The sequence below is a fragment of the Chlorocebus sabaeus genome, chromosome 11 (assembly GCF_047675955.1).
Source record: "Chlorocebus sabaeus isolate Y175 chromosome 11, mChlSab1.0.hap1, whole genome shotgun sequence".
NCBI lineage: Eukaryota > Metazoa > Chordata > Mammalia > Primates > Cercopithecidae > Chlorocebus > Chlorocebus sabaeus.
The window spans coordinates 69270544-69284417 of NC_132914.1; the positions used below are offsets into that span (position 1 = coordinate 69270544).

The 13874-nt window shown below is 38.0% G+C and overlaps 1 protein-coding gene across 1 annotated transcript in view; it reads left to right on the forward strand.

The window, feature by feature from the left end:
• Window positions 1-13420, forward strand: part of TPH2 (tryptophan hydroxylase 2) — a 94221-nt gene extending 80801 nt beyond the window's left edge. Inside the window, exons 9-11 of the mRNA XM_073020953.1 lie at window positions 1926-2021; window positions 10725-10858; window positions 10986-13420. Coding sequence (XP_072877054.1) covers window positions 1926-2021; window positions 10725-10858; window positions 10986-11160 — 405 coding nt within the window. The 3' untranslated portion in view covers window positions 11161-13420. The remainder of the gene's footprint in view (window positions 1-1925; window positions 2022-10724; window positions 10859-10985) is intronic.
• The last annotated feature ends 454 nt before the right edge of the window (window positions 13421-13874 follow it).

Below are 13874 nucleotides of genomic sequence, written 5' to 3' on the forward strand. Positions count from 1 at the left end.
ATTTTTGAGATGCAGTTTCGCTCTTGTTGCCCAGGCTGGAGTGCAATGGCATGAACTCAGCTCACTGCAACTTCTCCCTCTCGATCTCCTGCCTCAGTCTCCTGAGAAGCTATGACTGTATGATTACTTCCCTTAATTGCATCCAGAATTATGCAAAAATTTTGGAGGATATGCTTGAAGGCTTTTTACAGGCACACCACCATGCCCAGCTAATTTTTGTATTTTCAGTAGAGACGGGGTTTCACCATATTGTCCAGGCTGGTCTTGAACTCCTGACCTCAGGTGATATGATTGCTTCGGCCTCCCAAAGTGCTGGGATTACAGGAGTGAGCCACCACGCCCGGCCTAGGGCTGTAATTTTAGCCTCTTTGGAAGGTAAATCAGGAAAAAAAAATTTACTTCTGGAGGTTAAGCTCCATGACCTGGAAATGATCAGTCCTTTGGGTCCAGCCCAGTGCTGCAGAGCTTTGGATAATTCAACTTCAGAGATCACCCTCATATCAAAAAAATATATAACCTTCCTGAACCAAGGGACATCTTAGCCTCCAAATAAAAATAGAGCAAACTGCCATGTGCTGGAAATAATTATTATTTTCTGCCCCTTTTCAGGAGTGTTTAAATTCTCTTTCTTAACACCTTCAGTGCTCTATCATCACTAATGCAGGACGGTGTTAATTTGATGGAATTTTTATTGCTTGTTGTCAGCATCTCACTTTTCTTTCAGAGCAAAAATAGTGTGAGTTCAGCCTCTCTCAACAACACTGCGAGATTTTTTTTTTTTTTTTTTTTCTCGTTGTGCAGAGATTCCTCTGTCTGTTTAGGTTGATTTCCTAAACCCAACAGAACCAATTTAAGATATTAATGTCCTGGGGAAGTTGTAGTAGTTGATGCTGATAACACTTGGGCTAAGAAAGTGTGTGTGTGTGTGTGTGTGTGTGTGTGTGTATATATAACAACTGCCCCGCTGCTTTCCAATTTATATTAGATCAACTTACAGTTTTTTTTGACTTCATGATGGTGTGACAGTGACATGCATTCAGTAGAAACCATACTTCAGATTTGGAATTTTGATGTTTTCAACACTTTATTATGAAATAGGCTTTGTGTTGGATGATTTTGCTCAACTGTAGACTAATGTAAGTGTTCTGAGCACTGTTAAGGTAGGCTAGGCTAAGCTAGTCTGTTCAGCAGGTTAGATGTATTAAATGCATTTTCAACTTAGGATATTATTTTCAACTTACTGGGTTTATTGAAATATAAACCTATTGTAAGTCGAGGAGCACGTACCTACACAAATACATATATAAAGCTACACATGCATATACACATGCAAATGTAGATATACATTTAAGATTTTACTAAAAAATTACACTAAAATTGTGGTTTTGGTAATTTGGTGTCATATAGAGGTACTTGCTTTCTTGGTTGCTCTCTTGTTTCTTTACCAAGCACTGGCACCAACAAATGTTTGTTGAATTGATAAACAAACTGCCAAAAGCAGTTAGCGATTACTGGATTCCAACTTATTTTTCCACATTTGCATAAACTGATTTATGTCACTGAAACACAATTTGGTAAATATATAGCATATTGTTATGGAGGTATCATTGTGATATATTTATTCATTTCTGTATCTGTGTTTTTTGTTTTTAAAATGATTGCAAGGGATATAATTTGACTCATAGGGCTTCTGAATTCAGGGAGCATAAGACTCTTAGTAGTTAATACTTTTTTAAAATACATTCAACCTAGGGAGAGAATATTAAGCAAGAGAATAGATTTCAATAAATGTTCTCAATTTAAATGTATTTAAATTGATAATATTGAAGAAATTATGCACAGCACAGCATTTAGTTTTGGGTGCCATTTTATCCTATCAAATAACTCATTGACCAGTTCACTGGATAAGTGTTCTTTTTTTTTAGTGCTATTTCTTCACAATCGAGTTTGGTCTTTGCAAGCAAGAAGGGCAACTGCGGGCATATGGAGCAGGACTCCTTTCCTCCATTGGAGAATTAAAGGTATGAAGCTGTGAATGAAAATACCCTTCCCATGCAAACTGGTTCAAGGTCAGAGAAAATATTGATTTGTTTGTCTGAGCATTCCTACTCACAGATACTCCATAAATATTTAACATAGAGGATTTGGCACCTCAGATGTGGGTGCTGACCTCACTTTTTGCACTTCTGAAAATGGGTCATGCCTTTCTGGGTTTGTAGTGTGACTCAAATGGGTGAGCAGCCATTTGTACAAATCAACAGCAATGAAAAATGTATGCCCAAATCTTGGGTAACAAATGGCTGGCCTAAATTTAGTGCTGAAAAGTGGGCCGTGAGCTAGCAGTGATCCTACTGATTGAAGTTCACTCGTGAGCGTGGCTTGGCTCCTCTGATTTCCAACACCTCCCTGGCTCCTTTGGACTCCCCAGCATCTACTTCCTAAAGGGGAGTTTGATGTTATTTCAGCTTCTTCAAAATTAATGTACATTAAAACATGTGTGGACATAAACAATTTGGAGAAATAAACCAAATAAGTATATTATCAGAGAGGTATCTATTATGTGTAATGATGCCTAAAGAATGTCATTTTTTTTGGTTTTAAAATACAATAAAATGGTCATTTTTTTCAGAAATGTTGAGACCTGGAATATTCTGATAATTTAAATATTCTTGCCATTTAAGAATTGCCATTTATACCATGGGGGGATAGCAAGTTTTGGTGAATTTTAAATGCAGTGTGATATACAATCTAGAATAGTACTGAAAATAATTGAACCTTTCTTTGACTATTCAGACTAAGGTCAGGATTGTGGATCATTCTTGAGTTTTTATTTTGAGCATTGATTATCCTTATGTAATATAAATGGGAAGTATATAGTTATTGATACTTTTTGGCAATTTGCATTATTGAGAGATGCAAAGTAATTATAGTTTTATTGAGTCTGGTTATTTGATGACTTCATTCATTCTTCAAACATTTGGTTGAACACCTAATGCCATGTACTATGGCAGTCACTGGGGATAAAAAGACAAGTAATAATGATGAAGAATAAGAAGAAAGGCCAGGCGCATTGGCTCATGCTTGTAATCTCAGCACTTTGGGAGGCTGAGGCGGGCAGATCACCTGAGGTCAGGAGTTCAAGCTCACCCTGGCCAACATGGTGAAACTACACCTCTACAAAAATGCAACAATTTGCTAGGCATGGTGGCGGGTACCTGTAATCCCAGCTACTCAGGAGGCTGAGGCAAGAGAATCACTTGAACCCAGGAGGCGGAGGTTGCAGCGAGCCGAGATCACGCCACTGCACTCTAGCCTGGGAACAGAGGAGACTCTGTCTGAAAAAAAAAAAAAAAAAAAAAAAAAAAGAAAATAATGATAACAGCCAGAAGAAGCATTTAAATAAACAATATTTCTGATGCTTTAGACGCATTAACCCATGTAATGCTCATAAGAACCCAATGAGATAAGGGATATTTTTATCACAGATGAGAAAACTGAGGCATAAAGACATTAGGGAACTTGCCTAAGATCACACAGTTAATAAGTGTTGAGCTGGGCTCAAATCCCAGCTGTCTAGGCTCTAGGATCTGAGCTCCTAACCACTAGGCTGCACTCCCTGGGATCCCTGCCATCAGAGTTTACAGTACACTTTAGTGCAAGAGATAAACAACCAACCACATAATACAAAAAGTGTGACAATGCAAGAAATGTGCCTGGCTCATATTAGGCCATTCCTGAGAAGCCTTCCTGTCAAAGGCCCTGCTGTCCATGGTGATTCTTGAGGGATGGAAAGGGTAAACAAGGAAAGGATGGGGTACACAGATCTGTCAGTGGAGGGCCACGTGTGGACCCGCAAGATTCTAGTTGAAGTCTGGTCCATTGAAAGAACTGTCTGGAGTTCACTGGAATACAGGATAGTAATATTCAACCTAACAAAAACTTGATGACCTGATGTAATGTGGTAATTTTTTTAAAAACTAAATTCTCAACAAAGAATCTATTTGCTGTTAATCTTAGTGCAGTGGGCAAAGCCCACAGCAACAGCGTGATGTCATATCCCCATAAGACTATGCACTCTATAGAGTGTTTCTTGATTTCCCTGAATAATAGAGTCAGAAAATGATGTAGTTCTTGAGCTGTGTCTATTTACATCCTCCTCAGACGGTTTATAAGTTGCACCAGAAACAAAGGAAACAGATCTCTCTCATGGCCCTGACTTTCCACAGGGTCTTCTGGTCTGGTTAATGAGGAATGTGTGGGCAGCATTAGGATGAATCTGTTGTTTTTGTTCCTACCAGTGTGGACAGAATCATCTGGAAATGAAAATCAGCCAGAAATACGTACCAAGAAGGGCATTGTTCACAGAGTACCTTCTTGCTCTGGTCCATTACCTCCAATCATTAGCATTCTTCCATTCTCAAATTTCAATACCTCAGCATCCTTATGATTGCTATGATTGGACCATTTTTACAGTTCAGAAATACTTTCTATGTGAAATATCTTCTGATTTTTCACAGAGAATATGTAATACAAGATGCTTTCCCTAGCACCTCTTCCCCCACATTCTCCTTGCCCTGCTTGTGAAGGTACCCAGAGCCCTCTCAAAGCACTTCTGAAAACTGTTAACCTTTATTTGAATGAAAAAATGATAGTCCTGGACCCATGTAGGGATAACTTTATTAATAACGTTATCATTATTCCTGTGTGAACAAGCTTACAGTTTTGAGTGCAGTTACCTTTTGCAGTAAAATATTTTATGCCGTTCCAACTGCAGCCCAAATGTAAGTCCCAGCTACTGGAGGGTTTTGGTGTCATCTTTATAACTTTTTAGATGGAGTTGCTGGAGGTTTTGGTGTCATCTTTATAACTTTTACATAAGTATCCACAATCACCTTCTCTTCTTAAACAGAACACATTCTACACTTTGTGCTATAAGGGGCTAAATTTTCCTGAGGCATAGATGTTGCTCTTTAGAGCTGGCCAAGTACTTCCAAGTGGTATATCTATAGTTCAGATAACTTTCATTTCTTCCTCTTTTTTTTTGACAATAGAAACTTATTCTTTTTGAAGATAGAAACAAAATAAATATGGAAAAGCTTGTAAAAGTTAGCATAAATCTTATAACCATAAACACCACCTTTTCCCCCACAGCAATGGTTGCCCCTCTTTTATTCTAATGATCTGTTCTGTGGTGTACTTACAGGAACACCAAAAATTGCATTTGGGTGGGACTTTTCCATACCTTTCATCACTGTGGAGAACAATTAACAATGAGCTGGGTCACCTGGAACACTGACTTTAAAGAAAAGTTTGAAAGTAGGATAATTGCTTTATCCACAGTCTAACTTGTGTCTTTCACACTTTTTCTCTTTATCCTGAGTTGGTCTAACTATATGTCTATCATTTTTGATTTATTATTTGCTTGCTGATTCATTTATTTTGTTCAACAAACACAAAATTGATGGTCCAAGATTTCAAGAACTTGGAATGTAGTAGGGAAATTCTAAGAAAGTGATGATATGGATCTTTGTTGAGTCCAATTCTCTTAGAGAAGTGACAGTAAAGTTTCTTCACTTTAGGTGGTGAGGAAATGATTGCTAGTCAATGAATTGGCTGAGTCTTATATCAAAAAGTTAACCCATCTCAAAAGCAAAAGGCAATTTCTACTTTTTCATGAGTAAGGGTAAGGTCTAGATATTTATATCTTTCAGGCCAGAGATTAGATTTTTGTGTGTGTGTGTAAGTAGCCTTAACATCCACCCCATAGTAGTTGCTAACATATTACATATAAATACATCTATTTTGCTCTTTGGGTTTTGAAAAAGCTGATGGTTTAAACAAATTTACTTATGATTTTTTGGCTTTAGTTTTAGGATATCTTGCATGGCAAATTTACTGTGTTGCCTTGATATAGCTATTAATCAGCATTCTCAGAATAGCTTTATATTTAATACAAGCAATTTGTATTTATTACCACTTGCGGCAACTCTGGGAGGTGGTCAGAATTACTGCTAGTCTGTATAGAAGAGGCCCAAGGGCTTTGCAGGTTCTCTGGTGTCATCTGTTTGGTCAGTGGTGTGACTAGAGTAAGGATTCGCTGCTCCTGAGCTCCCACACATTTACCTTGTTCAGATGGCTTTCGAGTCCCTTCCTCCTGCTCTTTCTTCTCATGAAGTTGGTAGTGCTGTTGGTAATGAAGAGTAAATGCTGGATGTTGGGAGCTGGAAACTGTGTCTTTGGTTTTTGTGGAACGACTGCTTGAAGATGGAGGTTGTTCCCTTGGCCCTGCAGCTTATTCAAATTGGTGTAGCCTAATTGCCAATTTAAAAAAGTGTAATGCATCATTGCCTAATTTGGCAATGGGGATATAGATGTCACATTGTGCTTATTTAGCAGGATAAGCCTTTGAGGGAGGCTCAAAAATATTATATAGACACATAATGCATTTATACATATATGTATGTATTTGTTGTTCTTTTGATGTGGGAAAAGATGATTGTGGTGTGAGTGTAGAGTGTTTGCAAATTCTTATTCAGAATCTAGGGCCCAAACTATTCACAAACCTGACTTCACACTTGAGGTTTTTTTTTTTCAACTTTAACCTGTCCTAATATAGATAGTGAGGATCACAGGGTTTGCATCTAGAATAGTTGAGATAACTGTCATTGCAAAAGCAGGTGTCTGGGAAGGAAGATTTTAAACTGATGAACCCAGGGCAGGCACTATCATAGTCTAGGACCTGAAAGCCTCAGATCTGGGGCCAATTCATTCTCTATGGGTTTCAGACCCCTGAGGGAGGAGGGCTGCACAAATGGTGGAAGGTTTGGCTGAATATATTTGTACACAAAGCATCATCGCTGGACTGAATTAGTGATGATAACTAAATATACTGAGCACTTCCTGTGCCAGGCACTTTGCATCCATTACCTCTTTTAATTTTGACCACAACCCCAGGTTATAGATATGACTATTAGTATTTCCATTTTCCAGATGAATACCCAAATAGGCTTACAGAGGTAAAGTAATTTGCCCTAGGACACGTAGTTAGGTAGAGATGGAGTCAGATTTATACCTCAATTCTTAACCATAAAGACCTGTATTCTTAACCATAAAGACCTGTATTTTTTAACTACCTTATAGTATTGTCTACTAATAGTTGGATTCTGGGAAATTTTTTATATTGAAAAGAAATTTTTATATTAAAAAAACTGGAATGGCAAATAAGTCTTAACTTGTGCACCAAAGTCAGTTAATTGGTAGTAACCGCCTCTGTGGAGAAGGGTGGGAAGTCCATCCCCAGGCCCAGTGGGAAGGGCTGCTATGGTCAATTTATTGTGGCTGGTGTGGAGGGAGGTAAAGGTGGTATGAGTGCTGTATACTTGCAGTCTGTTAAAATTATATTTCAAGAAGAGTCTTAGAATTCATCTAGGTCAATCTTTTCAGTTTATCAAAGATAAAGCTGCCGCCCAACATGGGGTAGTTTCACTCATTTGATATTATACGTCTAGCCTCTGGAGACAGCTACATTTAGAACCCAGGTCTCCTGGTTCCCAGCCCTGTGCCCTTGTCTCTAGCACTATGGGTAAATCCAAAATAGTCCTTTTAGAGAGTGTTCTGAGGAGAGAAGGTGACTCTCAAGCATTCCTGTACTTTAAAAATGGCTTCAAAGTAAAAGATTGTCAACCAGATTCTGTCAGCATTATAAAGCTTCTCTCTGCAGGAAGTTGGATTAATTCTTGCAAACTTCAGGATATCAGACTGCTAACATTTCAAGACGGAATCACTGCAGAGTTCCCTGGGGACATCAAGTAGTTTGGTTCAATGTTTACAGAGAATCCACTCTGGACATAGAGAAGAGGGTACAATAGCTGCTCCCCAAAACTGAGGGGCTTAGAGTGAGACCTGGATAGAAACTGAGAAGCAAACTCAGTTGGACTTCTGCATTGGGCAATAGAAGGTGGAATCAAAGACATGGATGCTATTTTATACCTCTTGGGACACACTGTAGTATTCAGAGATAGGAGATTTCGTGGGCTGCATGGATGTTCCTGGAACTCAGCACACAGTCAGCTCATGGTCAGGTAAATGAGGCCATTTATATGGGTGATCATCACTTCATTTGTTGGCTTCATTCACTGGCTGCTCCCCCAACTCCAGGTTCTTGTCATCTCCAGGCTAATCCATGGGTACCATTATTACCACCGTATTCATGAACAGCCAAAGAGCAGCACTGGTCCCATACTCCTTGGGTGGAAAGGTCTCCAGCAGTTAACCAGCATATCACATGCATAGCAGGCTCCTGAGGATAGTCTGCATTTTTGAGAACTTAAGACAATTAACTTCCAGTTTTTCCTTTAAATATTACATTGGCCAAGTGTGATCTATATTGCCAAATGGTCTGTCTCAAATTACACACGTGTGAGCCCACTGTTTTTTCTTGAAATCTGGGGCAGAGTGTCCTATGCTCTGGGCCTTTTCTTGATCTACTTTAATCCTTTTTAGCTGTTAAAATGACTAAATAAGTATCTGGATATCCAGTGGAATTGTCACAAAATGATTTTTTTCCCCAAAACCACACTGATTTCAGTCTCTGTCGTTGCATACACACCTCTGGAGGCATCCTCTATACATAGTGACTGCTAAGGTTGCTAATGTCTTATAGAAGCAATGGAGACACAAACAGATGAGTTTTACTTCTTTCTTATGCTTGTCCTTGACCCAGTGAAATGTCTGTAGCTTAGCAAGGATGTCCCAAGGGAGCCATGGCTTTAATGTTCTTACAGCCTGTTCTGCTACCACTCTGGCCATGTCCCTGAATGCAGGGATGAGAGAGTAGAAAGATTGAACACATTGAGCCAGCCACTGTCCTTCTTTCCATATGTACTGATGGATGAATGGACTATTAGAACAACATAGTACATTAATTGTAACCAGAGCGTATGGATGCAAAGAAAGCTAATTTGAATTCTGAAAATCACGGCAAGCCAATAGGAAACCAATTTTTGCAGAGAAGCAACAGCTTTCATAAAGGGACATTTTGTTTCTTGAAACTGCGAATTTGTTTCTAAAATTGTGGACAGAATTATTGGTCATGTGGAACCAAAATCCCTTGATGTTCACTGCCCTGCGTTGAATCTAGCACAAATGCATTTGCAAGTGTAGTGACCTTCTGCTTATAATGAAGTTGTTCTGTGGGCCAAAAAAAATGAGTTCACGCTGAGAGGCCCTCTGCATTCTGTGATTCATATGTGCATTTATCTGGACAACGGAACTTTGCAGGAAAGCAAATCACATGCAGGGTGCCCTTTCTCTTACATGTCAGTCTTTTGGTTCTCAATTGCATTTTCAAACTTAGGGAACCACAGACTTCTTCATGGAGGGCTATAAATCATTCCATGCATTTTGAAATTGTTGGAGGAATGCACCAAGAATATTGAACAGGAAAGGGTTTTCAGAACTTCTCCAGGGAACCTTAGCTGTTAGACACTGAGAAGGTAGAAAAGCACAATGGGTAGAATCCAGAGGCTGGGATAGAGATTGTCTTCAAAATCTTCCAGACCTGGACTAAAGTTACTCAGACCTGGACTAAAGCCCCAGTTTTCCAACTCTCAGTTCACGGCAGTTTCTGCTACTCCATTTTTTTTCTCTCTGCTTCTCTCTCCCAACTAATTTCCCCCTTAAATTAAGAAAAATAATCAAGAGGAGTATTTCTCAAAATATAGTTCACAACCACTTATGTCAGAGTCACCCTGAATTCCTTTAAAATGAAGATTTCTGGGTTTCATCGAGACCTGCCAAATGAAATTGAGACCCTGGATATCTGCATTTTCATAAGCTCCTCAGTGATTCTTATGCACATTGCGTTTTTAGAACCATCAATCTAGGGTCTATAAATAGCCAGGTGGCACATGGCAGGAAATGACCACTAACTTTTAACATCACTGAATTTATCTTGAGAATATAGTCATTCATTGTTCCCTGCTGTTCTTAGTGCCAGTCATGTAGTGAGCTGAACGGAGCTAATGATGGTTCAAAGAGTAATTACACCAGCTTTCCTGTTTTTCTAATACCTGCTCTTGGCATAACTCTAACTATTAGTATGAGCTCCTTTTCTCCTCAACTGGCAATATGTATCTGCTGTTTATTGCTCTGCTGTAGTTGGTGGAAGGTAAATGAATGCTTTGTAAGTATCCTCAAATATACAGGCCCATTCCAGACTCTGTTGATACACAGTACCTGGCCTCAAAATATCCTGCAATGAGTCAACAAATAGTTTAGTCAGAGCCTCAATTACCTCTCCACGCAGATAATTATTACTTCTGCCATTTAAGTGAAATTTTAGTACATTGCTTATAGCAATAAATTTAGGAGCATATTTATGCTGTCCCTGATTCTATTCATAGCATATATTTAAAATCCCATTTCTGTGGGGGTATAGCTCTGAAATGTCCTTCAGTATGAATTTGGCTGGTAATAAATTAAATAATACCATAATCTCATTTTCTCCCACAGTACCTAGTACACTTAAAAAAACAAAACAAACAAACAAAATCCTAGTGTCCAATTTACCCTGCACACAGGAGAGTTCTATATTTCATGACAGACTAGTAACTGAGCAGCTCTGTAGGATTACCAAGCTATCAAATGTGTTGTAAAAATGTGATGTCATGGCACTTTGGAAGTCTCATTACAGAGTTTAACGGGTTTTGTGGTATATTTTGCAGCATGCCCTTTCTGACAAGGCATGTGTGAAAGCCTTTGACCCAAAGACAACTTGCTTACAGGAATGCCTTATCACCACCTTCCAGGAAGCCTACTTTGTTTCAGAAAGTTTTGAAGAAGCCAAAGAAAAGATGAGGTAAACTTTTTTCCTCCTACCTAGAGAAAATAACTCTTTATTTTTTTGTCTCTATTCCTTCCTTTTGTCTATCTCTTGTACCAATGAGGATTGATCACATCTCTTTCTATTTCTGTTTATTCTGCAGGGACTTTGCAAAGTCAATTACCCGTCCCTTCTCAGTGTACTTCAATCCCTACACACAGAGTATTGAAATTCTGAAAGACACCAGAAGTATTGAAAATGTGGTGCAGGACCTTCGCAGCGACTTGAACACGGTGTGTGATGCCTTAAACAAAATGAACCAATATCTGGGGATTTGATGCCTGGAACCAATGTTGTTGCCAGCATGATCTTTTTGCAGCTTAGCAGCAATTCTGTCAGTGTCATATAACACAAATAACCTTCTGTGTCATGACTTGGCTAATAAGCATACAATTCTGTATATCTATACCATCTTGTAACTCACTGTGTTAATATCTAAAACACCATAAGAAACCCAATGGCAGATAACCACTCATTGTATGAAAGAATGTAATATGTTTAAATGTCTTAAAAAGATTTGACATTCCTGCTTAGTGTCCTTAACCAAACTGCATCTACTTAAAATTTGTAAACAAATAGCCCTCTTACGAGTCTAACTTAAGCCTTTTTCTTTTTCAGATCTAAGCCTTTCCTCTGTGTTCATTAGGTAAAATGAAAAAAGCAGTGAAGCTCTTTCCATTTTCAACAGTATCAGTGTTTTCACAGCGTTACTTGATATAAACCCAGAATTGTAGGAAAATTCTCATCACAATAACAAAAGATTCAATATTCTGTTTCAAAAATTGTTGAGGTAATACAGCATTGGAATGATTTTTAGGTTGAATATTTACACAATGGAAGAAAAGACCTTTTCACAAATAGAATATGTAGGTTGCATTGACCTTGTAGAGCCTGAGTTATGGAAAGCTTCCTGAAGTATTTTGGAAGATAGTACTTCCAGAAAGGACATTAGGAAAGACTAAACTGGAGAATCAATCTTGGGACTATGAATTTTTTGCTGAAATAAAGTAAATTATCATGCTTAGGAGTTTAAACAATTTTTTTCTTGTCAGAGGAGAATAAAATCACAGAGCTATAAAGATCATCTCTGATTTCAGAGATGTGGAAATTGAGTCACAGAGAAGTTGTGATTTGCCTGAAGCAGCACAGTTAGTTGTGCGCTAGCATTCATAGTCCATTGCACTTTCCTTTTGTTTCCCTGGTAAATTTGTCCTGGTGTGTGCATATGTGAATATGTTATTGGAGATGGGAGATAATGCCTAACCAAACTAATGTTTATCAGTAAATAGAACTTGGTTTGTGGTCAAGGGTTGCCAACAGTATATTTGTTGTTTCCCCTCACAGCTGCACATCAGTCCAGATCTATGGAAGGTTTTCCACTTTCCCAAAGTTTCGGCAACTTTGGGTAAACAGTAGTGACGCAGCACAAATTTTTGGTGGTCTTTGCAGTAAAAGATGACATTAAGTGGTTAAGTGAACAAATAGAAAACTGCTGCGAGTGAACGAATTTCTTCGGATTCCCTCACCGAACATAACTACTGTTCTTCTGATTCTGCATTTGGTAGTAAGGAACACTGGACTGGGGAAGGAGGGGGGCAAGAAAAACTAGAGAAAAAAAAAATGACAAAATAACTTTTAGCAATTTAAAATATTTACTTGAGCAATTTCCAAAGATGTTCTTTTAGTAAGAAATTACATATAATTTTAAACTAATTCATACTCTTATATGGAGCCCACTAAGGCCCAGAAATCTTTGAACTAAATATATTCAGGAAGAACATGAGAAAGAGCTAAAAGACACATCAGGGAGAGATCAAACTAAAATGAAAACCCAGATGTTTGAGTGTTGGTTGTCTTAACTATTGAGGATCTTTTATCTCTGAAGCATTCTCAGAACAACAGAATTTTGAGAAGTAATTTGGTGGATAGAATGTGAAAGTCACAAAATATAAATGCTATTCCGGGTGAAGGGAATAATGCCTTGAAAAATTGGTGGAGAAATGAGGCACAAGCTAAACCAAATTTAAAAGATCTAGATTGATCAAGCAGTCATAAATTTTGATAGTTTCATAGATCCATAAATATATAGCTTCTTATATCTTGCTTTGCTAACTTTAGATGACCCTGAATAAATTACTTATAAATTAGAATCCAGAATCATAATCCAGAATAGCATATCCACAAATTTTCAGAACTGGTTGCTGAATTTTCTCAGAGAAGAAAATTGCCTAAGAAATGCTCAATGTCTGCCTTTGGTGTTATTTTCATAATTTGGTATTGCTTTAGACACAAGTCCTAGAGTCCTGTCATATATATATTCATTAAGAAACCCCTACAAGTAGCCATGAAGCTTCCCCCTCTAGTCGCATGAGATTAGAGCTTCTTAATTAAATATACTTGAGAGAGAATTATATTTAATTGTAAACAAATTCCCTCAACAAAAATAGCATTTGAGGTGTCTTCTGCTTGGCTTGTAGTGGAATCCAGTTTTCTAATATGTGCAAAATCTATCTTGTTTCAAAAATAGAAGAGTTACAAAGTAAATGGGCTTTCCCACAGAGCTTATATAGGTATCATACAAGGAAGTGGAATTACTTGATTCTTTTTAGATTTGTTCTCCATTTGGAATAGCAGTAACCGTGGTTTTCCCCCTGCGAAACAATGGAATCACGGTTTTCATTTGTTGTGAGCATTTAACATGCAAATGCCATTACAGCTAATGGTGGGAAAAATCCTATAAAATTTAATAGCCGTCATAGGAAAAGTGTTGGCAGAAAAATTCCCTGTAAGGAAAAAGTGTAACAAAATAATCACAGCCAGCTTCTTGTCATATTTGATACCTGCTCAGTGTAACCATTTATCTCAATTATGCTTCATAACCTAAAGCTAAATTAAATAGATCCAAGGGCAATTATAAATTTAAAGACACTTGCTCACTGTCATCTCACAGTGAGTTGTTACTTTATTATGGCTTTGCTGCTGACTTCTGTAA